Source organism: Raphanus sativus, chromosome 9 (assembly GCF_000801105.2).
Source record: "Raphanus sativus cultivar WK10039 chromosome 9, ASM80110v3, whole genome shotgun sequence".
In the NCBI taxonomy this organism is placed as follows: Eukaryota; Viridiplantae; Streptophyta; class Magnoliopsida; order Brassicales; family Brassicaceae; genus Raphanus; species Raphanus sativus.
Window position 1 is genome coordinate 33,220,274 of NC_079519.1, and position 24,395 is coordinate 33,244,668.

At 37.2% G+C, this 24,395-nt stretch overlaps 6 protein-coding genes and 1 long non-coding RNA gene across 11 annotated transcripts; 4 read left to right on the forward strand and 3 right to left on the reverse strand.

Moving 5' to 3' along the window:
- Positions 1-793: 793 nt before the first annotated feature.
- On the forward strand, positions 794-3,476 carry LOC108827283 (tonoplast dicarboxylate transporter-like). Of its 2 annotated transcripts, none has more exons than XM_056994041.1 (3): positions 794-1,368; positions 2,084-3,236; positions 3,339-3,476. In XM_056994041.1, exons 1-3 carry the CDS (start codon positions 919-921, stop codon positions 3,347-3,349), a joined length of 1,614 nt encoding a protein of 537 aa, XP_056850021.1. In that variant the 5' UTR covers positions 794-918; the 3' UTR covers positions 3,350-3,476. The 2 variants fall into 2 exon arrangements, with proteins under 2 accessions (XP_056850021.1, XP_056850020.1); XM_056994040.1 differs by having other exon boundaries at positions 795-1,368; positions 3,315-3,470.
- A 1,795-nt stretch (positions 3,477-5,271) lies between these two features.
- Positions 5,272-7,782, reverse strand: LOC130499613 (uncharacterized). Of its 4 annotated transcripts, none has more exons than XR_008938509.1 (5): positions 7,511-7,782; positions 7,117-7,283; positions 6,806-7,037; positions 6,386-6,687; positions 5,272-5,620 (listed from the first exon to the last, which is right to left on the reverse strand). It is a non-coding gene; the product is annotated as an uncharacterized LOC130499613 (long non-coding RNA). The 4 variants fall into 4 exon arrangements; XR_008938508.1 differs by having other exon boundaries at positions 7,444-7,782; XR_008938507.1 differs by having other exon boundaries at positions 7,394-7,782.
- Positions 7,783-9,373: 1,591 nt separating this feature from the next.
- LOC108826602 (cysteine proteinase inhibitor 5-like) lies at positions 9,374-9,861 on the forward strand. Its single transcript, XM_018599985.2, has one exon. The coding sequence runs from the start codon at positions 9,422-9,424 to the stop codon at positions 9,770-9,772; it is 351 nt and encodes a 116-aa protein (XP_018455487.1). The 5' UTR covers positions 9,374-9,421; the 3' UTR covers positions 9,773-9,861.
- Positions 9,862-10,776: 915 nt separating this feature from the next.
- LOC108826481 (putative MO25-like protein At5g47540) lies at positions 10,777-13,261 on the forward strand. Its single transcript, XM_018599858.2, has 11 exons — positions 10,777-11,239; positions 11,474-11,635; positions 11,736-11,854; positions 11,925-11,999; positions 12,116-12,209; positions 12,293-12,352; positions 12,430-12,498; positions 12,602-12,700; positions 12,795-12,839; positions 12,951-13,053; positions 13,124-13,261. The coding sequence occupies exons 2-11, from the start codon at positions 11,474-11,476 to the stop codon at positions 13,198-13,200; spliced, it is 903 nt and encodes a 300-aa protein (XP_018455360.1). The 5' UTR covers positions 10,777-11,239; the 3' UTR covers positions 13,201-13,261.
- A 356-nt stretch (positions 13,262-13,617) lies between these two features.
- Positions 13,618-14,748, reverse strand: LOC108826387 (cytochrome b561 and DOMON domain-containing protein At5g47530-like). Its single transcript, XM_018599774.2, has 2 exons — positions 13,884-14,748; positions 13,618-13,801 (listed from the first exon to the last, which is right to left on the reverse strand). The coding sequence occupies exons 1-2, from the start codon at positions 14,585-14,587 to the stop codon at positions 13,783-13,785; spliced, it is 723 nt and encodes a 240-aa protein (XP_018455276.1). The 5' UTR covers positions 14,588-14,748; the 3' UTR covers positions 13,618-13,782.
- Positions 14,749-15,342: 594 nt separating this feature from the next.
- LOC108827095 (ras-related protein RABA5a) lies at positions 15,343-17,599 on the forward strand. The gene is made up of 5 exons (XM_018600443.2): positions 15,343-15,523; positions 16,269-16,343; positions 16,426-16,496; positions 16,629-17,026; positions 17,107-17,599. The coding sequence occupies exons 4-5, from the start codon at positions 16,687-16,689 to the stop codon at positions 17,430-17,432; spliced, it is 666 nt and encodes a 221-aa protein (XP_018455945.1). The 5' UTR covers positions 15,343-15,523; positions 16,269-16,343; positions 16,426-16,496; positions 16,629-16,686; the 3' UTR covers positions 17,433-17,599.
- Positions 17,600-17,984: 385 nt separating this feature from the next.
- LOC108827097 (protein transport protein SEC16A homolog) lies at positions 17,985-24,274 on the reverse strand. The gene is made up of 13 exons (XM_018600444.2): positions 22,370-24,274; positions 21,891-22,211; positions 21,667-21,795; positions 21,437-21,559; positions 21,194-21,364; positions 20,850-20,975; positions 20,638-20,772; positions 20,383-20,510; positions 20,191-20,299; positions 19,740-20,054; positions 19,374-19,523; positions 19,040-19,293; positions 17,985-18,712 (listed from the first exon to the last, which is right to left on the reverse strand). The coding sequence occupies exons 1-13, from the start codon at positions 23,993-23,995 to the stop codon at positions 18,202-18,204; spliced, it is 4,098 nt and encodes a 1,365-aa protein (XP_018455946.2). The 5' UTR covers positions 23,996-24,274; the 3' UTR covers positions 17,985-18,201.
- Between the last annotated feature and the right edge of the window lie 121 nt (positions 24,275-24,395).

The window sequence follows — 24,395 nt, forward strand, 5'->3', positions numbered from 1 at the left end:
AAACTCTTTATAACCGTTTGGCTTTCCTTCATTCTGTTTTCTCATTTTTAAACATCTTAACCATTAAAAAAACACTGACATAGCCCAAAGATAATATAATATGCTACTATTGAAATGACTTTCAGATAGTGATTATATGGATTGAGTGTTAAATGAAGAAGCTACAGAAAAGTTTATCTATAACTCTTGGAATTGAGTATTTTAAAGATTTCCGTGTAGTTATAATCTCTAATATCCTATCGCGTCATCAGATTCCAGAGTTTACAACTTACAAGCCATCACAGCTTCGCCACTTGTAACTTGTAAATTTGCTAGACCCCATCTTTTCATGTGTGATGGGTCCATTAGTACTATAAAATAATTAGAAACACTAACTTCCTTAAGATAACTTGAAATGATATCAATCATATATTCATTCACTGTAGAAAGACCTTTCTTTATGCCCATTAGAATGACTCATCATTCATTATCCATGAAATTAATTTGAAATCCAGCAAATATTGGTGTTACACGTTGGGCAACATTTTATTATGTACAATAATACATATCAAAATGAAAATAAACATTTTACAGGAATAAAACATCTCTAACCATGTGTCTCTCACTCTCATAAACCGAATATCATGTCATATGACCACACAAATTAAGTATATGATATGAACATACATTCGATTTTTGTGGCTTAAACACATTATAATAATTAACTAGTGAACTAAACCCCTTCGTTTAATGATTTGACTAATTGTTTATTAATGCTTCTACAATCACAAATATTATATTCGAACCCTAAAAATGCTAATAGCATAACTAATTAGACTTTTAAATAAAAGTGAACTATAAAAGGCTTCTTTCCCTTCTTAGTTCTGACACTTCTCTGTTTCTTCTATCTCCTTCCACTAGAAACAGAACTAACCGAGAATGGACGGTGGTCATGTATCAGTAGCAGACTCCGACAAGCTGAAATATCCGCTCTTGCCGGTCGTCCATAGCGAGGAAGTACCATGCGAACAACAAACGGTGGGGCAACATCTCCAGACAATATTCACGCCTAAAAATTGTTACATCGCTCTTGGTCCTCTTCTCTGCACCGTCGTGTGTCTATGCGTACGGCTCGGCGGTGATGGTACGACGACGGCGAGGAACATGCTTGGCGTTCTTGTGTGGATTTTTGCGTGGTGGTTGACGGAGGCCGTTCCGATGCCGATCACCTCCATGTCGCCGCTTTCTCTATTTCCTCTGTTTGGAATCACGTCGGCGGATGACGTGGCAAGTTCTTACATGGATGACGTCATCGCCCTCGTCCTGGGCAGCTTCGTACTCGCTCTCGCCGTCGAACACTACAATATTCATCGCCGGCTCGCCCTTAACGTTAGTCGTTTTATCTCTCTATACTTTCAACCTTTTCTCATGTTTTTCTTACAATTATTTTTTTACTAAATGGTGGTGTCACCTTCTTGTGTTAGACATTTACTATTTTAAAAATCTAATTGCGGTTTTAAACTTTAATCTGAGTATTTGGTGCAATCTGAATGAGCCATGTACTTGTGTAGTTGCTACTTGCTAGGGACTTTGATTCTAGAAAATATTTAAGTGATCAGATGATTTTGTGTGGGTCCACCGATGAGTTAATTCAACTATGATCATTAAAACATTAATTATGTGGAGAGCTTCAATTGGATCCACACTTCTTAAATTATAAGAAACGTTGAATTTTATATTTTTGATGATAAATTCATACTTATTTTTTTTTAGAATTCAACTCTCTCATAATCAGTGTATATCTATACAAAGTAAAAGTTTGATAAAGTTACATATATATATAGAGGTTTGACATATTAAGTGGCAGACAAACTTAAGCTGAAAATATATATGTGAATGTGATAGCTTTATCCATATATCATAGTGCTTAGTAAGTCAGGATCGAGCTTACACACGTATTAGATAATTAGGTTACAGTTTAGAACTATGATCACAAACTTAAATAGTATGAATATATCCTAATTAATTAAGTGGAGCTTGAATAAAAACCACGACGTATCTAAGTTAGTGACATAAATAATAATCGATAATCTAATTCGTGCAGATCACGTTGGTGTTCTGCATGGAACCGCTAAACGGGCCGTTGTTGCTTCTAGGAATATGCGCCACAACAGCGTTCATCAGCATGTGGATGCACAACGTGGCGGCTGTTGTCATGATGATGCCAGTCGCTACAGGGATACTTCAAAGACTACCTTCGTCATCGTCATCGTCATCGTCGCCAACAGAAATGGTTCCTCCAGCTGTGGGGAAGTTTTGCCGAGCAATGGTTCTCGGTGTGATATATTCAGCGGCAGTTGGTGGAATGAGCACACTGACAGGAACAGGTGTGAATCTGATACTTGTCGGAATGTGGAAAAGTTACTTCCCGGAGGCTGATCCAATCAGTTTCAGCCAATGGTTCTTCTTTGGCTTCCCATTAGCTTTGTCCATATTCGTTATGCTCTGGGGTATTCTCTGTGTACTGTATTGTCCCAAAGGATCAGGGGAAGCTCTATCGCCCTATCTTCATAACTCTCATCTCAGGAGAGAGCTTGAGATTTTAGGACCAATGAGTTTCGCTGAGAAAATGGTTCTATCTGTCTTTGGTGGGTTGGTTGTACTATGGATGACAAGAAATATAACCGAAGATATCCCCGGCTGGGGCTACATCTTTGACGGCCGGGTCGGCGATGGAACAGTGAGTGTGATGATGGCTACATTGCTATTTATAATCCCAAACAATATTAAAAAGGGAGAAAAGCTAATGGATTGGGACAAATGCAAGAAACTACCATGGAACATAGTATTGTTATTAGGAGCTGGGTTCGCTATAGCCGATGGAGTACGAACAAGTGGCTTAGCTGAAATCTTGTCCAAAGGACTCGTGTTTCTCGAAACAGCTCCTTATTGGGCCATTGCTCCAACGGTTTGTCTCATCGCTGCTAGTATCACCGAGTTCACGTCAAACAACGCAACCACTACATTGTTGGTTCCTTTGCTCATTGAGATTGCAAAGACTATGCGAATCCATCCTCTACTCCTAATGGTCCCTGGTGCCATCGGGGCTCAGTTCGCTTTCTTGCTCCCTACGGGAACACCTTCTAACATTGTTGGGTTCACAACAGGGCATATCGAGATCAAGGACATGATCAAGACATGCTTGGCTCTCAAGATCGCTGGAACGGCCTTTCTCTCCGTTTTGATGCCCACTCTTGGTATTCTTTTGCGATCATAATTAACCACTTTATTTATAATTTCATTTGTGATTCAGTATCAACTATATTACATGGCAGGGGCTTACGTTTTTGCATCAAAAGGAGGAGTGTAGTTCGATGGGCTAAAAAGCACAAGACCATTATTACAATATTGATTCATTAGTGTATACTGTAATGTAATGTAATGTAGCACCATATTTCAGATATGCCAGTCAGGTGCAACAAAAAGTTTAAATGCGGTAAATTTCAAAATATTATTATATACTGAAATATCAAATAATAAGTTATTAAAAACAAAGTTTTAAATATCAAAATCATATTAATAATATAACTTCAATTATATAATATATTAGGGAAAATCTCGCAAAAAACCCAACAATGTTTATTCGACCAAAAGAAAACGAATAAAAGAGATTTGATAAAAAAAAGTAAATGGCAACTATATATTTACTCTATAGATATAAAATATTTAAATAAATGATAAGAAATTTACTTTTGAAATATTTGTTTTTTGAAATTTTGTTTTCAAATCAGATTATTTAAAAATATTTTTATAATTATTTTTAAAATTATTTTGAAAAAATTACTTATATTATTTAAAAAATCCTAACGTGCGAGCGGCAGTGGACGAAGCAGAAGCGAGAATGTGCATTCTTTTTATTTTATTAATAATAAAAATCAAATGGAAGAAAAAAATCTGTTGATAAATGAATTTAATAAAAAAATTCTAACATAATCTATTAGTTCAAAATAGTGCATGAGACTTTTATCTTGCGAGGGAGATACACGTTACACCACGATTTTGAGTTAGAAGAATGATAAGTTAAAATTCCTTAATTGTTCTATAATTTTGGTAAATAGTCGCCCGAGCCTGGTCACTGGAACCAGAAGTCAAAATTTTGGAATCATTGATGAAATTACAAATGGACCGCGGAAACGTTTTGATATTATTAATTTTTCTTCTTTCTATTGGTTTTTCAAATTAATTCCGCAGAACATTGCTTTTGCTATTTCGAATTGAAGAGTGAAACCCATCACCCTTCTCAAAAAACATCACACACACCCCAAATCGAAATGCTAAATTTAGATTAGTTAATTTTAGAGTTATAAATATCTTTTACCTTTTTATTGAAACAATTTTTGGTTAATGATCTTGCTATACAATATTTGTGGTAAACAAATTATAACTATCATTTAGTATTTCTATATATTAATATACTGTTATATTTTAGTTAATTGGTTATTTCAGATTATTCCATTTATAATTGAAACCGTATTCATATATAGTAGTTTAGGTATTTTGAATGTTAAGTTTAGGTATCATTGAAATCATATTCATAATTTCATATAACCTATTTTAGGTTCGGATAACCCAGATTATTTCATATTATCTATATTATTAAAACTCAAGTACAAATTGAGATTGATTGGTAACATGGATAGCATTTTTAATAAATAAGTGTGTTTGGATACTTGGATTGTAGTTATAAAATAAATGAGTGTCAACCCATTTTTTCTGAAGCCCATCGATTTCAAATTTTGAGTTTTAACCGTAAATTTCTCATTCTTATCATATATAGCTAAGCTAATTAAAAATCTAATTCCCCAAGTATCTTATTCCATATTTCCATCTAACAGATCGAATATTACCTTTTTTTTCATTAATCCTTTTTCTCCACGTAATAGCAGTACTATGAAATAAATGTAACTTCCCTAACGATGTATCTGCAAAGAATTTTTCCTAATATTCTAAAAAATCAATGATTGATTAGCAAGATATTCTAAAAATACACAGCCTATTAAATATAACTTCCTAATTAGTTACACTGTTTTGCGCGAACAATTTTAATAGTATCTAAAAAGATTGAATAACTTATATTACAATATATACGATTTCCTTAACAACAGAAAGGAGAAAATATCGTTTCTACATCTATCCTCGCCATAAATACAGGTTAACCTAGATTTCTTCACCCATCTATATATACTGAGACTACAAATAAAGGCTGCCCATCGAACTCTCAGGACAAACATGTCAAACGAAAGAAAAATGTGTCTTATTAAGGATCTCAAACCTTACAGAGATGAATGGCGTCTAACTCTAAAAATGTTTCGTTGCTGAAAACAAAACACCAGTTATGGAGGAGAGAGTTTTGAGTGCGTCCTGGTACACCAAACTGTAAGATACATTTCATTTTGCTATATAGATAGATATCGATTCTCAACTAATACTGATCCATATTCTATTGTGTTTTCTTATCAGGGTGCTAAATCCAGGCTTCATGCAAAAGATCTCAAATGTTTTGTGTTCAACGTTACCCCCTTTTGGTGAATGGAAGCTCATTGACACCTTTAAAATAACTGGAGCAGGAGGTAAATTTCACCTACAAATCAACAGTAAAAGTTGAATATCATAGGAGACACAACAATAACCCCCTCTGAGTATCAGAATGATAATCAATTCCTTAATCTTGCTAAGTACGAGGAGATATTCAATGGAAAGCTGAAACCCTTTTTTCTAATTGGTATGTATACAAAACAATTATTATTATTTTCTTTATATTTGTTAACTATTATAATAAAGTAAATCTTTTTGTTATTGAAACAGATATCGTGGGATATGTTACTGATCTTGGAGCAGTAGCTACGGTCCAAGTTAAGGGGGTTGACACAAAAAGATCATGAGTGATAAGGTATTCTGAATGATAGACTCAACAGTATACAAGTTTATTTTTCTTTATAAATTATAAGTTGATTCTGTTGTGCAATGCAGGTTTCAGACAAGTGGAATTGGTTTCTTTTGATGGTTCATGAAGTGATTTGTCATTTCTGCCAACCTATATTTCATCTATTTATGAAACACTTAACTAAAATGTTTGGATTTATTTATGTTTTTGGACAAGACAGTCTATTTATTCTTCTATTTTCAAACAATTAAGTTTTCTCTTTTATCTACAATCGATTACACTATCATTCACATAAACAAATATATTCATCACTGAATCAACTTAAAAGGTACCAAGTATAGTTAAACCAACAGTACTACTTAATCGATATCCTAGCTGCTGCTAAGTTGCTTTCATCTAATGTTAAACATAAAAAATTATTCATTCAGCTAATAGCTTAAAAAAAGAATGGAATTTACTAACCGTGTTTTGTTCCAGTTGGTCGACAAATGCGTTGTCTAAATTTGTAATCTGGACTATGGTCTTCGTTCTCCAAAACGTTTCAAATCATGCAAAGCAAATAAAAAAAATACAAATTATTTCCAAACCTTATACAAAACAACCATACACAATTAATTGAAAAAGAAGAATAATACATGAGAACATGTTTCTTACCTCCTATTCGTACATACCATCATAATATTTGAGAACTTTATCTCTTTGTATCATCTGCCTAATGGAAAGTTTCATCCTCTGTCCCGTAGATCTCTGCAAAGTGATTGCATCTGGTTGAATTGTAGACAGACATATTAGACAAACACAGAAATATGAAACCTGACATCAACCAAAACTGTGATGGAAATTTAAACACAAATTTACAGCAACTGTGGGGACATGAACAACCTTTTACTATAACTTTCATCACAGAGAAACCTTGCATGTTCTTCCTTTGTCTCTCCTTTGATACATATTTAGTTCTTTTCTCCTTAGCTCTTCTCAGACCCCCTCTGTTTTTTTTTTTGAACAGAGACTCCCTCTGTTGTAACTCTCTTTTTTTATAGTAAGCTCAGATCAGATGGTTCTCTCTATCTCCTATATATAACTTTCATTCCGTTCTGATGCTAATACTTCAAACCTGAAAACATTTAAGAATTTATATACCTATCCTACTTAATCACAAGAGTCTTTTTTATATTTTTATAAAAAATAGTTACCTTTCAGATCCTCGATTCTGAGTCACTGGAGTCTAAATTTGGAGTTTTTGTTTCATTACGAACGGCATATTATTTGAGAATATCCATCTTGAACACGCTATTCCATTCATGCTCACTGATTCATCATCCTCTGTTTCCATTGCTGGTTGATGTTTCAAGCTACCAATCTACAACGATTTCTCATAGTTAATATATATAAACATGAAACAAACAAAAAATCAATCCATCTAAATAACCAAATCTCATTAACGATCCAGAAATATATGTAGACTCTAACATGCAAATCTTTTTGGGCTACTTTAAGGATCAGAAGGCTTAGACTTATACTCAGATCCTAGCGAAAGGAGTTTAAATCAACAGACTGAAGCATAAGTATCATGTGGAATTGGATAACCGGATTTGGAGAGGAACAGAGACTGATTTGATGGATATGAATTAGAATTGAAGGAAGCTTGAGGAAGGGTACAACAAGAGTAAGACGAAGAAGAAGAAGTTGGGATTAGTATCATTGTTGGTTTTGAATCATCGTTTTCTCACAAAGATCGATCCATCAATTTGATCTCTGATAAAAAGCGTCGCAAAGAGATGAACAGAGCAGATGAAAAGTCTTTTATTTGATTCTCCGACAAAAAGGAAGCGAAGTATAGAAAAAAGACTTAGGTTTGTTTGTTAACTTTTTTTCTCCGGACTAATCTGTTTTATTTTAAAATTGGGCTTAGTCTATAGTTTTTGTTTAAATGTTTCATCTATGGCTCAATTAATTGACTTATACATTACAATCAATACTATTAAAACAATAATTTTTTATCTACTTGCAAATAGTCTAGATTGGACCACTATATTTGTTTAATTTTCTATTATTTATCTTATAACTAACTTATTTATTATTAAATATATACTATATCTAACCAATTATTTTAATATTTTCAAAACAAGATCTTTAAAAATATATTCTTAAATATCTTTTACTAAGATTACATCTTAATATCTTTTAATATCTTTTTTTTGAAATGTAAATACACATTTCTTTTAAATATTTAATTTTAAATCATAGAAGTCATAATTAATAACTAACTGTAGTTAAAAACGATTTTTAATTCATTTTTTATTTATATACTAAGAAATAAAATTCTATAGTATTTATATATACATAATTTATATTCTTGGTTAAATTGTTACATCAAGTAATAAATATAAAGTAACTTAATCCATCTATTAACTATTTTCTAAATTATAAAATAACATAATAAAATAAATGCATAAATTTTACAACATACTTCAACTTATTAAAACAAATATTAAAGTACGATATATAAACCAATAAATAATTTCATAAGTTAATATATATATATATATATATATTATATTAAATATTTTTAAAATTTTAGTTTATTTATCAATTATAAGGAGGGTTGAATTAAAATTTTTAATTTGTATAGTAATGCGGACCAAAAAATATAATAATAAAATAAACTTTAGAGAACGTAAAAGATTATAACAAAACTGCGGACTTAATAGAACTTTTAAATATAGTTTAACCAGATTACATATAGAGTCATCGATGTAGCGGGTCCGGACCAGATTGCCGAACACTGAATATAACACTTCATGTGTAACATTTAAAAGTATATACGCAATCAAAAATAAAATTTATATCATTCGAAATAATCTCGCCCTTTTAAGGGCGGGTCAAAATCTAGTTCCATTTATAATTGAAACCGTATTCATATATAGTAGTTTAGGTATAATTGAAACTGTATTCATATAACCTATTCAAACTTAAAATTTGAATAACCTAGATTAAAATAGGTTATTCGAACCCGAACTAGATCCGCAAAGATCCGAGATCCGAACTGAATCCGAACCAAAATTTAGAAACATCCAAACGAGATTAAAATCTTTAATTCTGAAATCCGAATAGATCTGAACCAAACCTAAATGGTTATCTGAACGTCCACCCATGTTACACTATTTATTCTTTTTTAATAAAAAAGAAAATAGAATTATGATTATTTTCATTATTTGCCGTTTAGCTATATAGTTCTGTATTGATTAACGTGATTAAGGTTAATATTTATAAATGGTAGAATTATTAAAATCCTCAAATGTGCCTGTTTGACATTTAATACATTTTCATAAATGTTAATAAGTATGTCAATATCTTGCCTCACTTGTGCCATATATCAGAAAAATGCTAGAAATTTGCAAGTACTTGCCACGTCACGTAGCAAGCTTCTACTATAAGAACACTAGAGACCTCTACCATTATTCATTCGTGAAAATACAAACGGTTACAAAGCAGAAAATGAATAACAAAGCAATCTTCCTTCTTCTCCTCTCTCTCGTCCTTCTCCACGCATCTGCAGCCGCGCCTACCGGCCGATGGACTCCCATCAGTAACGTTAAGGATCCTCACGTCGTAGCGGTCGGCAAATTCGCTGTTTCCGAGTACGACATGCAAAGCAAGTCGGAACTTAAGTTCGTGGCGGTTGTTAGCGGTGAGTCTAAGGTAGTCGCCGGCATTAGTTACCGGCTTATCGTGGCGGTTAATGACGGCGTAGCGGGCCCTGGTGCGAGCAAGAACTATGAGGCGATTGTGTGGGAAAAAGAATGGTTGAAATCAATGAATCTCACTTCCTTCAAGCCCGTCGTCTGATAGTCATATCCTCTGAATTTTCCATGTAATCGGTCTCATGAAACATCAAAAGAAAGAAGATAAAATAAAACAGAAAGGGATTAATGTCAGTTTTACGTGTTGTCTAGTTTTCAAATTTCATGTTGCTGAGGGTAAAGAAAGAGTCTAATGCAGATGAAGAAATAGTAGTATAACTGATTGAACAACTGTTGATACATCCGCTACCTATGCCGACTAATCTGCTAGATTAGGGGATCACGAGACCGTTGAGATATGTATCACTAAATTTTGTTATTAATTAGTTCATTACAAATAAATCTATTTAAAAAAAAAATTACAAGAACTAGAGAACATGTGAGGGGAAGTGTAAGCGAACATGTCGTTTGTCTTTGGTCGACCATATTCATATAGCTCATTAAACGTGACCAGTATATTTATTCAACTACCAGGTTCACATTTTTTTTGCATTACATCATTTTTATGAAAGGAGAGTTGATTCGTAATTAACGATTCAATTTCAGATAAACCCATTCTCTTTGTTTTTTCTTTTTTTTGAACGTCTGGATCGATTATTATCGATTAATTATGCTATTACAATGATGAGAATATTACAAAGACGATTATACAGCCGACAATTCTACCATCTTGTGAGAATACACGCCTGACTGCACTTCTCCGAACCGTCCTATGAGATCCATGTTCGATGGTACGCCCTGCACCAAGCTGAAGATCTCCTGTAATCCGTTTCTCCATAAACTGCATAATTTGGTATTTTCTGGGGTTTGAACCCCAGACCTCCGGGTGTAGAAGTATTACATGAACCCTTAGTCAAACCATTGGACTAAGAGGGCTTCCACAAATAATTGTTTTTTATTTTTAATATAGACTTGATTAAACTCTGGTTGAATAGGCCAGTAAAATAAAAATATGGGTTGATTGTGACGCAAGGTAACCGCCGTGTCAATCAAAAACCTTATAAAGCAATTAACTGATCTCATCACATAAGACTAATTAAAATATTGGTTGAACTAAGAGAATCGGTTAAACTGTCATCATTTGGACATTTTCTTCAATAGTAAATCAGAATCAATATTTAGCTTTCTCTTTCTCTGTTTCCTGCACATAGCAATAACGCTAAAAAACAAAGGAAGTGAGAGAAGACAGGAGGAGATATAGGGAGGGAGCGCGCAAATCAAGATATAAAAAGACACCTTCATTTTTTTTTTCTCTTTTCTGTGTGAATTGTGACTAAAAAAAGAGGGGAAGGAGGAGGAGGAGGAGAGGGGAAGGATAGGGTCGTGCGTGTCAACGAGAGGAGGTGCCTCCTCCGCTGCTGCGGCTAGGAGGAGGCTCCCGGCTCAGCACCTAAGCAGAAGCCTAACGTCTTCTGCACGTACTCGGGTTGACCTCGTCCGACAGACGCGCGATCTCCTTCTCTACGCCCATCCCTCCAACTCCTCTTTGCCTGATTCCAAACGCCATGAAAAGGTCTCTTTCTCTCTCTCTCGAGATTCCACCATTCGTTGAATCTTCGGATCGGAATCAAAGCAGAGATCGCATTCATATGATTAATATTTCTTTGTTTATTGGCTCCTAAAATTTTTAGTGGTTAATATGTATAAAACAGTTTAGCTTCCAAATTGATTTAAACACACATATATAGATCTCAGGGTTGGTCGATGATGATAGTTTTTAAAGAAGGTGATAATATTTTGATTGTAGATGGCGGAGCTAAGCAGGAACATAAGAGATATGAAGTTCATTCTCTATGGAAACAGCGAGGCCGAGCCTGTGGCTGAAGCTTGTTCACAACTCACTCAAGAGTTCTTTAGAGAGGATACTCTACGCCTCTTGATTACATGTCTTCCTAATCTCGACTTGGAGGTAACTAACAATTTTTTGAGATTTTCACAATATGAAAAAGACTTTCATTTTTTTTTTAGATTTTAGATTTGAGAATGTGCTTTTTTTTTTGTCCTATTAGACCAGGAAAGATGCTACACAAGTTGTTGCAAATCTCCAGAGGCAACAAGTCAATTTTAAGTTGATTGCTTCTGATTATCTTGAAGCCAATCTTGATCTCATGGATGTTTTGATAAAAGGGTGAGTGTTGCATTGAGCAAGTAGATTCCAAATTAAGAGAATTTTAATAGTTTTCCATGTTTTGTTTCAGCTTTGAGAACACAGACATGGCTTTACACTATGGTGCTATGTTTAGGGAATGCATCCGCCATCAGATTGTTGCCAAGTGAGGAAGACTCAATCCTTTCTCTCCATTTTAAAACTTGTCAAGTGTGACTATCTCTTCAGGGATGTTAATTAGTTGACAAGGCTCTTCACTAACATAATTTCCTTTGGATTCAGATATGTTTTGGAGTCTGAACATGTGAAGAAGTTCTTTGATTACATACAGCTACCTAACTTTGACATTGCTGCCGATGCAGCTGCAACTTTTAAGGTTCTAAAAATATTGCAAAGAACTTGCATTTTCGCTTGGACCTTATGAAAAGTTTCTAAACTATGCATTGTTTGTTTATACAGGAACTGCTAACTAGGCATAAGTCTACTGTTGCCGAATTCCTCACCAAGAATGAAGACTGGGTAAGTTTTTTCTTACAACGTTATGAACGATTCATGCTCTACATTAGTATAATTCTCAAACGTTTCTGATTTGGCAGTTTTTCGCGGAATACAGCTCAAAGCTTCTTGAATCAGTTAATTATGTAACCAGACGGCAAGCTATTAAGGTATAGGGTAAACTATACGAGAGTTTATAACATTGAAATAATATTAGTGGGTCAACAAAGTCTAATGTACTGATTTTTTTTTCTTTTTGTATACATTAAACAGTTGTTGGGTGATATATTACTGGATCGATCAAATTCAGCTGTGATGACGAAACATGTGAACTCAGTGGATTACTTAATGATTCTCATGAATCTTCTGATAGTATGATGTTTTACCTTAATACCCTCCTAAAGTTTTTCTGCTATTGATGATGATAGTTTGGGAACTAAGTCTAAACTCACCCTTTGAATTACAGGAGCCAAGCAAGATTATCCAAATCGAAGCATTCCACGTTTTCAAGGTATAGTTCTGTGTGTCTTAAAAGAAGTGGAACGTAATCATCATTAGCAATGGTGGTTGTCCTGCTTGTTTAAATGTATTGTACTGAGATTTATCATCATTGTTTCGGCAGCTGTTTGTGGCGAACCAAAACAAGCCTGCGGAGATAGTTAACATTCTGGTGACTAACAGAAGCAAGATTCTTAGATTGTTGGCTGATTTGAAACCAGACAAAGGTATTAAAGTCATGTTAAAGCTTTATATGTGATCCTTCTCCTCCTTACTAATTCTTTGTTTGGTTGGCAGAGGACGAGAGATTTGAAGCAGACAAAAGTCAGGTCTTGAGAGAAATTGCAACCCTCGAGCTGCAAGATCTTGCTTGAACCAACCAACATAAACCGTCATTCCTTCCCTTTTGTAAAGATTCGAAAGACATTTTTGAAGCTTCCAAGTTTGTTGTTGTCTTCCTTTTTAGGTAAACCCATCTCTTTCACTTCTCTTACACACACACATACAGACAAGATATTATTTATTTGATTGTGTAATCTAATCACTTGTACACTTTCCACTGTTGATGAAATAAAAATGGCTTTGTTTATAAGTTCACATGTACACATCGTGAAGGTGTAAGTGAGCATCAAGAGACTCACCTTCCAACAACCTTTTAAACATCATATGTATTAATTTAATCTACTTTTTTTTTCTGGTCAAATTTAATCTACGAATACATGTAGAAACTAACCAACAAAATCGATAGATTAACCAAAATTTCACTCTCTAATCTCTACTACCAACCATCGTTTCCAAGCTGATATCTTTGAGCAGATTCCTCTTCTTTACCTCTCTTCATTTCTCCACTGCTTCTCAGGGCTCAAGATTTCTAAACCCTTGAAAAACATTCACCTATCCAATGGTATGGTGGTAGATGTTTCAGTAGACTCTGTGCTTGTGCTCTGGTCTGGGTCTTAAAAACAGAGCAAACACCTAACGTGTACCACAAGCAATTAAGTTATGCAACAATTTGATGAGGGAGTTAAGCACTCTTTGTTTATAGTTTAAAACCTACTTGAACTGTTGCAAGGCAGTAGAGATCGATACCGATAGCACGGTGAGCGCTAAACTGAATCCTGACTGATTCTCAACCCAGCTTGAGACTTGTAACCCAAGCTGGGCTGAGAGTCCTGCTCCTCCTCCGGATGCAGCGGAGAGGATATTCAGAATGGAAACAGAGCGGATGTTGTTGCCAGAAGTTGGATGAGGCAGAAGATTGTTCCCGGAGAGAGACCCATCTTGCCACACAATGTTAATGTTTCCACCATTGGAAACAGGAACATTCAGAGTTGCGAAGATGATCATCTCGTTGTTTTGGTAAGTAGCTGATAACTCGGAGACGTTGAAGCTGAGGTCACCTTCTTGGAGACTCGTCTGGTAGCTTCTGATGGGTGAAGTGTAAACCCTAACGCTGCCATCTGGTTGTGGATAAGCCACAATGGCTTGAGCTCCGACCATGCCGGTGGATGTGGGGTTCACGGCCCATGCCACCCATTTCCTGGAGGTGAGCCTTGTGTGGCGATAAGCGATTTGGAGGTTGCCGGAAGAAGAGTTGTAAGTGTAGTGGAGGCAGGAGTCAAGAACAGGGAGGTCGTTACAAGACTCAAAGAGAGTGTTGCTGGAGAATTTGTAGTTGGAACATGTCTGAGCCAAGGCGGGTTTGGTGATGATGAAGAAGAAAACTGAGAGATAGAGGAGGAGGTCTGAGGATTTAGCCATGGATGTTAGCAAAGACGAAACAGAAATTTGAGTTAAGATTAGAGGAAAAAGAATGAGATGAGTATGTATTAAGGAGAAAGAGAGAAGAGTGGGACAAGTAGGGTCAGGTTTGTTAGTTAGCCTGTCTAACAAAAAAAAATCTCTAATTCTCTTCGTCGTTATTTTATTGTTCATCAATCAATTGCAATGTTGAAATAATAGCAACTTATATACAGATTATAGAAACATTATAATTAAGTGAAGTGTTTCATTTCCAAGAAAGGTAGGTTTAACGTGCAAAGTTCTTCTCTTCCGTCTAGTATTTCAACTCTTACGTAAAGACCAAGAAATCTAGATGTAGCAAAGTAGTATAAATAAAGTAAGTAATAGTTGGTGATAAATATACTATATATGCATGAAGGATTTGCCTCTTCACGTTTAAAAACCAGTTCATGCTTTGTCTCACCAACTCATAGTTGCTGTGTTTACCCTTCTTGTTCTTCACAATTCAGTTTCTATTTATTCATAACATTTTTCTCTTTAGCTAGACTAAAAGCTATAATTAGGATCGAAAAAATTTATTAATTTATTGTGTTTATTAATTTATCGAATATTAATCTATATAGGTTTTCTAATATTTTTTTAAAAGACAGCTAAAAGAATAACCTAAAAAGGCCCATGATAGAAAACGATAAAAGGGTCCACTGAAGGCCCAAACTGTACATCTTCTGAGCCCATTATTACAAAAATGCAAAACTTTTCCTGTTTTTTTTTTCTCGCTCCCTCTGTCTTCATGCCAGAGTGACTTTGCCTTACAAACAACAACAAGTCTCTTTGATTTCATTAGCAGAAGCGTTGAATCTCTTCGTCGTCTTCCCCCCGGATCGATTCCAATCCTGTTTAGTCTCTCGTCCTTGGCATCCATTTCTTCGTTCACCCAGTTTCTTAAACCAAAAGGTAATTTTTTGTTTTTGTTTTTTTTTCTCCAGCAATTCCCCAACCTTCTTGTGACGATCCCTGACTATGTTTTTGTTTCAATGGGTCTGTGAAAGTTACAAAATTGAGATGATCAGCATTTTATTTTGTGTGTGTGTGTGGGTGGGTGTGGGAATGATGCTGTGATCTCTCCTGTAACTTTAGAACTCTGATGTTTACTATTGCTTTTCTATTACACGCTCTGTGTGTCTGAAACGGAATCTCTCTTGAATTCTACAGTTCTTACTTGGGTTTTGTTTCTTTAGGTGAAAGTTTAAATTTTTCTTTTGGGGTCTATGATTATTCTCTTTGTTACAAAACAAATTTTTTTTTTCAGAAAAAAATGTGACTTACCTTCAATATTATCATTCCTTTATTTTAAGATTCATTAGTAATCACGCGGAAACTATACCTGTTTCAACAACTATTTACTGTTTTAAAAGAAAAGTGAACCCTAAGGACAAGACTGCGAATGTCTTATCAGCCCAGTTTGTACTTTGTGTGTTCCACTGATGAGTTAGTTAGTTTTGGATGTTGGTTCCCATATGGCCCCACCGCTTGTCTTTTCTGTTTTTCTTTTTGATAGATAAGAGAATATTGCTCTTCTGCTTTCCTATTGGTGGCTTTCATGCCTTGTGAATAGTTACTATCCAACCACTTTAACTTAGATTCTCAGCGTAGGTGATCTCACTACTTAACTAAACGTGGCTTTACTTATTGCATATAGGCCCTGTACAACACACCCAAAGTGAGCTTGTCTAGAAGGTGGTTAAGGGTTTAGATCCACAGCTTTCAGAAAGAGGTAACTTGTACTGATCCCTGCTTTACTTTAGATCCAGAATGTGTTAATGTGCTGAATCCTTCCTTTGTGAACATTTGCTTAGGTGGTGGAAGAGCTGAAACTTAGTCAACTTTGCTCCACAGAACCTTCTAGGAAGCTACCTCACTAGACAAGGTGATCTTAATAAAGATTCTCTCACGTCACCTACTGTTTTACCCTTAAGTCTTAGATCTAAATCTTTCCTGTTTCTGAAGTTTCCTTTCCCCAACTCTATTTATTCTTTCCCACTTTGTTTTCTTCTTTTAGCTTTTCTAGACAGTGGTGAACAATATGCTTCTATAGAAGGGGGTGTTAACAGCAGGAGATGGCCTTTCACTCGGAGGACGACAAGAGCGAAGACTACCTCTTTAAGATTGTTCTAATAGGTGACTCTGCAGTTGGGAAGTCAAACTTGCTGGCAAGGTTTGCTAGAGATGAGTTTTATCCCAACTCAAAGTCTACCATTGGAGTGGAGTTTCAGACGCAGAAGATTGATATCAATGGCAAGGAGATCAAAGCTCAGATATGGGACACGGCGGGTCAAGAACGTTTCAGAGCAGTCACTTCTGCTTATTACAGAGGTGCTGTTGGAGCTCTTCTGGTTTACGACATCAGCAGAAAGCAGACTTTTCACAGCATTGGTAGATGGCTCAACGAGCTTCACAGTAAGCAAACAACCACACACAAACAGCTCAAAATAGTATTTTTCCTTTATATTCTACTTATTATGAAACTGTTGGTGCAGCACACTCTGATATGAACGTTGTGACGATATTGGTGGGGAACAAGTCGGATCTGAAGGAGATAAGAGAAGTGCCAACAGCGGAAGGGAAGGCGTTAGCGGAAGCTCAAGGGCTTTTCTTTATGGAGACATCGGCTCTCGACTCGTCAAACGTGGCGGCTGCGTTCGAGACGGTTGTGAAGGAGATATACAACATACTGAGCAGGAAAGTGATGAGCTCACAGGAGCTAAGCAAGCAAGATCCTGCTTCGCTTAGCAATGGCAAGAAAGTTGTGATTGAATCTGAGGCACAGGGCGAGTCCAAGAAAGGTGGGTGTTGTTCTTCGTGATTAGAAACTGAAAGTGTAGAGTGCTTAAAAGAAAGAAAGATTGATTGATTTTGGTATGTTTGATTGTTTCTTTGATCCATGTGTTTAGGTGTAGCAATCTGTAAATTCTCCATTGAAGAAACTTTATGTAAAACCAAAACTCCCCTTTATAAAGTTTTTACCACTTTTTTGCTGTTCGACTTGACAAATGGTAATGATGATGATGATGATGATGATGAAAGGATTGAAAGTTTACCATGGAATCTTTTGTTGTTATATAAACAAACGACTTGAATGTGAATAGAATAGTACTAAGATGTGCAGTGAAGCATTTTGTCCATTGGGAAGAGAGTGTCGTCATAAAGATGTGAGAGATGAAGTTGAAGTGGCAGAGATAACACGTGCAGTTTGCATGTGAGACAGATTGGCTCCCAGTTCCACACATGATTGCATTTATCGCCGTAGTACGGACATCATCATCGTGATAGAGCAAGGGCATATCTACATGGTTTACTATGCTTGTACTTTATAGACTTGATGATACTGAAGATGTGACTTTAACAGACAAACACATGGTGAACAAAATTGATGATTGAACCCCCCTGTTCATGAACAAAAACATTCATGTGTAGAACTGTATAAACTCCTGAAGTATGTTAAACAAGAAAAATTAATGATTCTATAATGTTTAAAAGAGAAAAAAACAATCAATACAAACTGCATGCATACACATATTATTGCCCCTGTGATAGTTGAGCAAAACTTTTTTGATATTACAGATTCAAGCTCTTTACAGTTCCACTTCTTGAAGCTCCTCTCCAAGGCTGCTGCTGCTGCTACCGTTGTTGAGTGGGCTTGGTCTGAGGTTTGATGGACCCGTTGGAGATGTATACGAGCTGTTCAAACTTCCGCTCCATGAAGCTGTTCTTCTGGAACCTGACGGAGGAAAATCACCGTTTGGACTCGTTCCTGATCCACTTCTTCTGATGTTATCTAGACTTGGAAATCTCTGCATTGTCATTGGAGATGGTGTCGGGGACTGGAATGAAGAGTGGCTTGGTGGTGTTGGAGCCCCTGCAGAGGCGGCTACTTCTTCTTCTGCTGCTGAGTACTCCTGTCTGGTCTCAGCAGGAGCCATCTCAGTTAACTGGTCGTTTAAAGTTGATGATGATGCAGGTGCTGCTGGGATGAAGAAATTTGCTTTTGCAGGGATTGGTGGTTTAGCAGATTTCAAATGAGCTGACTGAAACGTTGTCTGAGAGTTTCCACTTCCTGGATTATAGGTGTCCACGTATCTGCTCCTAAAGAGAGTAAAAACGATTCAACTCTAATCATGCACATTATCTACTGTAATACATTAACAAAGGCAACATGTGGCTACAGCATCTTTTCTGATCAGACTCAACTATGGAGTATTATAGCTTAACAGTTGGACAACCGGAAACTACAATCAAGAAAACTTTGCCCATTTCACACTCAAAAGTTACACCTTTAATACCGTCGTTGGCTTATATTTATCCACTCATGACTATCATTCTAGTGTGACACTACAACTACGCTCATGAATTATGATCCATGATAGCCTAAACATAATAATAATTCTAAAGCGTCACAAGTGGTTTGCTTACCTTGGGCGTCCACGAGCTGAGAATTGATTCGAGCCCTGTGAGATTGGTGGGATTCCTGTCAAGCTTCCACTAGGTGGAGACATCTCGTTCTTCATGTCAGATTTGTTTTCATAACCCAGCGAGTTGCTTCTGTATGGGCCTAATGTTGGAGGAGGAGGCAATGCAGCTTCCTCAGCTGGGGGTTCTACACCTTTCTCCACCCATCTCTTTAATTTTTCGTCATAGTAAAATTGATTCTCATCACCCAGTTTTGCCTTCATTTAAAAGCATGACCCAGAATTAGAATAAGTTCAAGAAAACCACCAACAAGACTTAAATATTTATTAAGGTGTACCTCTTTAGACGGCCGAGATGGTAAGACTCTTCTTACAGTGTTCTTCAGTATGCCAAAACCAAAGCTAAACCGCGAACTTGGCACATTCACGGTTGATTTCACTTGTGGTACCCCATCAGTAGCTTTGTCTTTTGAGGAGTCAGGCTGATCCTATCAGAAAAAGGCAAGTAAGCAATTGTTTTCTAAACCTGTATGTGTCGGTCCTAGGCTCTGGCCCATAGATTTATCCGAGGGTTTGCTTGCGAGAAATTGCATGCCAAGTACCTACTTACCCTCAAGATAAATCCGTGCGCTGCCGCAAACCAGACATCAGGCAATAACAGAAAAGGAGATAAAAAAAGAAATGACCGTTCTAGTGATATTTACCTGTATTGGCGTCCTACCGAAATCTGGCTCTGAGACACTTCTAGAATGTGCTGCCATCGTCCTTGAGTTCCCACCCAACTCACGTATTGGTTCCATTGAGGCATGTGACATCAATGATTGCATTGTAGTAGCAGACTGACTATATGGTAACTTAGTCGCCTCCTGCTGTTGATGATAGTACTCATTTGGCTGTAGGTTTCCTGCTGTTGAATGTGGTGCTTGTGGTGGCATGCCCCCAACAACACGATGTGCTGTACTATCAAAAAAGTTGAGCAGTTTTCCGACAAGTTTTGCTGGGGCCACAGTATACCCGCCCTGAAATAAGAATGTCCTGTTAAGTTGGATCATTATGGATGTCCGCTGAGTCTTCTTTTCTCTTTCACATCTAAATCCACCGACAAAACCAACAGTTCCATGTAATTCTATTGGAAATAGTTGTTGTGGGCTGTACCTGTTGGTGGAAACGGATTCTCTCTTCCAGTGATGAAACAAACTGTTTCCATGGTTCCACTTCAGTTGATCGGCCAGTCTTGAGACACTTCGATATTGCTTGACAGTACCTAATTCAGCCACAGAACTGAGACATCAGGATGCCATATACAGTCTAATCAAGGAAAAGTTGGTGGCAAGTGAATCTTCTTACTTCTGTGCGGCCGAAAGTTTACCAACTTCAGCCAGCATATGGGCATATATGATTTTATATGGTTGAAACGGTAACAAGATATACTGAGAGTTTCCCAGCGTCTTAGAGTATTCGTATAACTCTGTTCTCTGCCCATGCAAAGATCAACCAAAAAATAAGGAAAAATATCAAAATAGATTGAGGAACTGTCAGGCTACTTTATGATATGGTAAAACAGGAATATCCCGGCTAACTAAAACCAAAGCGAAAAAATACCTGTATAGCCTCCGGACTTGCATAGGTTCTAGGATATTTCCAATGATCTGCTCCGACAAGACAGAGCCTGGCAGTATCTGAGTATGGATCAAAGTTCTTATCCGCGATTAAATAGCAAATATGCGCCGCAATTATCTGATCCAAAATAGCAGTTCAAACGTCATGATAAAGTTTTCAAAGAAGTTAAACAAAACAAAATGGCAGAGAACCACCTCGCTCCTTTCTTTCCACATGCAATCTCCAAGATGAGTAATCACAAGCTCATCATCTGTGGTTCTGTTAGCAGTTATTATACCCAAATTCTCTTCCCAATTATCCAGCATGCTACTACTTCCAAACTGCATTTCAAGAAAAAGAGATATGGACTAACGGGTTATGATTCTGTTTTTCTTTTTTCTGGATATTTAGTAAGCTCTTGAAAACCAGTAGGCGGAACAAGAGGGTTGGTTTCCATTGTAACATCTAAAAATTCTGGGATCGCATCTCTAAACTTGTTCTAACTCATTAATCTATCACATTGTCTGGACTGATAAGATATAGACTGTTACCGTATTACCTGGGTTTGATGTTGAGGCGCACTTACGGAACCAGGAAAACTGATATCGCTTGTACTGCCATTGGAGAACACTTCAGCGGGTTGCCCCGCAACCAGCAAGCACAATGTTCGCAAAGGTGACCCAGGAACAAGTTGGCGAAGGGCCATTTGTTTCACAGTATCAGTATAGAACTGCATCGATCAACCAAGTCAGTCATGCAACCACAAGAATGAAATGTGCAGATCTATAGAGGGAAAAGGAACCTGATCCCCAAGCTGTGCCGCGATAACAAGCGCTGGTCCCCATAAATGGCCTTCTTGTGCACATTGCAGAGCCTCCATTTTCCTACCAGAAGCCAGAAGATTCTGCACCTCTGAAGCAGTCACCTAGGAAATTGTTACAAACGAGTCAATAAGTAAGAAGAAAACACAATCGACTATTTTAGAACCTTTTCCCTCTGAAAGAGAAATGTCCTAAGATGTTGAATACTCACTTGCATTTGTGATTCAGGAGGTAAATGCTGCAAGCATTGGCTTAAAGAAGCATAGCCACCATTTTGAACGCCATTTTTCTTGGCAAATGCAAAAAGTTTTGCGACTGCTGCTTCAGCAGAATCCGTTTCCTGTTTGCAGCATGGACACAAGGATGAGAAAACTGTAACACATATAGAGGTTTCCTTAAGAAGCGTACTGACCAGAGATTACCATAACTGCTCACCTTTTGCGTTGTATCAGTCCCAAAAGGAGACCGGAGTTTCCCATAATACTGACAAGATATTCTGAGCAAAGAAAGAAGCATTTTTAAAAGCTTCCCTCTCGAAAAGTCCATGTCAGACGATTCACAATATAAAATACTCTCATCAAACCACTTATTTAAGTCTTTGCTTCCAACACTTCCTCCAACCAAGGGACCTGGAAGACATTGTTGATGCAGAGAACGAAAATAACTCGAAGAGTCTTTCCCAAGACTTGAAAAAGAAGCACTCCCAGAAGTAACTTCCGCCAAGTTTAGGACAGATATAGAGCATCCCCCAGCCGCCTTTATATCAAACAGAAAAAGATTAGAAGTTAAGCAAGAACCGAAGTTGACTATCGAGGTTATAATAATATATTTCATATATAAAATAGTTATACTCCTACTATAGTTTGCAGAAACTTCCCAGGGTGTTAAAAACTAAGGGAAACTTCATGACTAACCTGACTATCCTTCATAACAATGAGCTTCCCACCAAAGCCAAAAGTCACAAGTGCATGTGGTGGACGCCCATCAGGTGATCTTCCTACACTTGGGGAGAAAAGCTGATTGCTCTGATATGAGTGTTGAGTATCATCTACGGATTTCTGTCTATTATAGAAATCGTTTGAGAAACTCTGTGGTCCATGCTGCGTGACACTAGCCACATTCATATGCTGAGGGATGAAGCCTTGAGCTCCATTCGCATTTGGCTTAAACTGTTCAGTCACAGCTTCTGTACTGTACAAACTATTTACTTGCTGGTTTCCTCCGAATTGTGAAAATGAGAGAGAAGTTACAGACGCCTCATTACTACCTCCATTTTCTGAAGGCCATGTGTTTGTAGCCTGCTGCTGCTGATTGTTGGCATAGTAAGAATTGTCCCAACTTGCTTGTTGGCTCTGTATACCAAATTCTTGCGGTTTGAATGCCTGGCTTTTATCATTGATATTATACATGCTACTCTCGGTACTGCTGTGAAACCCAGCTCCAATAGCATGGCCGTTCTGAGCTTGAGCAGTTGGAGTTGTTTGAGAAGCCTGGTTGTAGCTGTCCAGAGAGCGCCATTCTTGAGCAATTGTGTCAAAGTACCACCCCGGATACTGTGCGTCAAAGACCATGTGTTCTGGATATCCATTTCCCACCTGTGAAACCTGGTTCCAAGTAGACACACTCTCAGCAGTGCCAGACACTGCAGAAGTTGTGCTCTGACTCAAATAAGCGACATTGGAGTTATCAGTAGAGGCAACGCTGCTTTCCCAGTTACTAGTTGAGTTGTTATAGCTTTCCTGTGCACTCATACTTGAAACATCATGGCTATCAACTTGATACCACTGGCCAGTATTTGCATCATATTTCCAACCAGGATAGCTATTTTCCCAAGCTTGGCTGTTATCAACGTACTGATCACTTGTAGAATCTTTACTCACTTCACCCTGATGTTGCCCCAAACCTGCCGAACTACCAAAACCAAAACTTGCGTTCTGCGTATCATTTGATACCAAGTTTCCTGCATTGACCACATCTACCTCAGCCTTTCCCCCTGTAGATGAAGATCCTTCCAACTCGGTGAAGAAGTCAGAGTAAGAACCAAACCCGCCGCCACCGTTCGCAGATGAATCAGTATAAAAAGAGCCCCAATCAACCTCCTTAACCACAGGACTCCCAGATCCATCCCTTTCTTTTACTGTTTCAGATAATAACGGCTTATCCTCCGATCTCACCACAACATCATCCCCTAACTTATCTGCATCAGCTTCTTCCATAGGAACGGGTGAAGTCTCTTCCTTTCCCAACGAACTAATTGGACCCTCGATTGCAACATCGCTCCCTGGGTTTGCTGATTCATTCAATTGCGCATCCCCATCACCCAGAGAGAGATCCGCAAAAGCTTTGGCGGCATCATCGGAGTCACTCCCGTCGCCGTTGTCGAATTTTAGCTCGTTAGCAGCAGAAGATGCAGCAGCTTGAGCTTGAGCTTGAGCTTGAGCTTGGGTGGGAGAATAGGAGTCGTCGACAAGCTTGTCGAAGAAATCCTCGTCGTCGTCGGTTTGATCATCCAGTAGAAACTGAGGGTTTGATGAAGCCATCGATTTTTTGAAAATTGAGAGATCAAATCCCTTAAACCTAACTGATCGACGGATCTGCAAAGCCTTTCGTGAGAGGATCTATCAGTTGCAGAATAGGAGATGAAGATCAAATGCAGTAGAGTGTCATCTACAGATCTCCAAATAAGTAACGGTTTCTCTGTGTGTCTCCCACGGATCCTAACTCTCCGATTAGTCGGTGCAAATCTTCGAGATCGAGAGAGAGAGAGAGAGAGAGAGAGAGAGAGAGGTTCTTTGTGTTCTTTTTTTGTTGTTTAATTGTTTTTTTGTTTTATTGTTTTTTTTTGGGTCAAATTTACCTTTTTTATATAAATATTGGATTGAGTATGAACATCCACAAGATCAAGTATGTCATGGAGACACTAATGAGCACATAATGAAC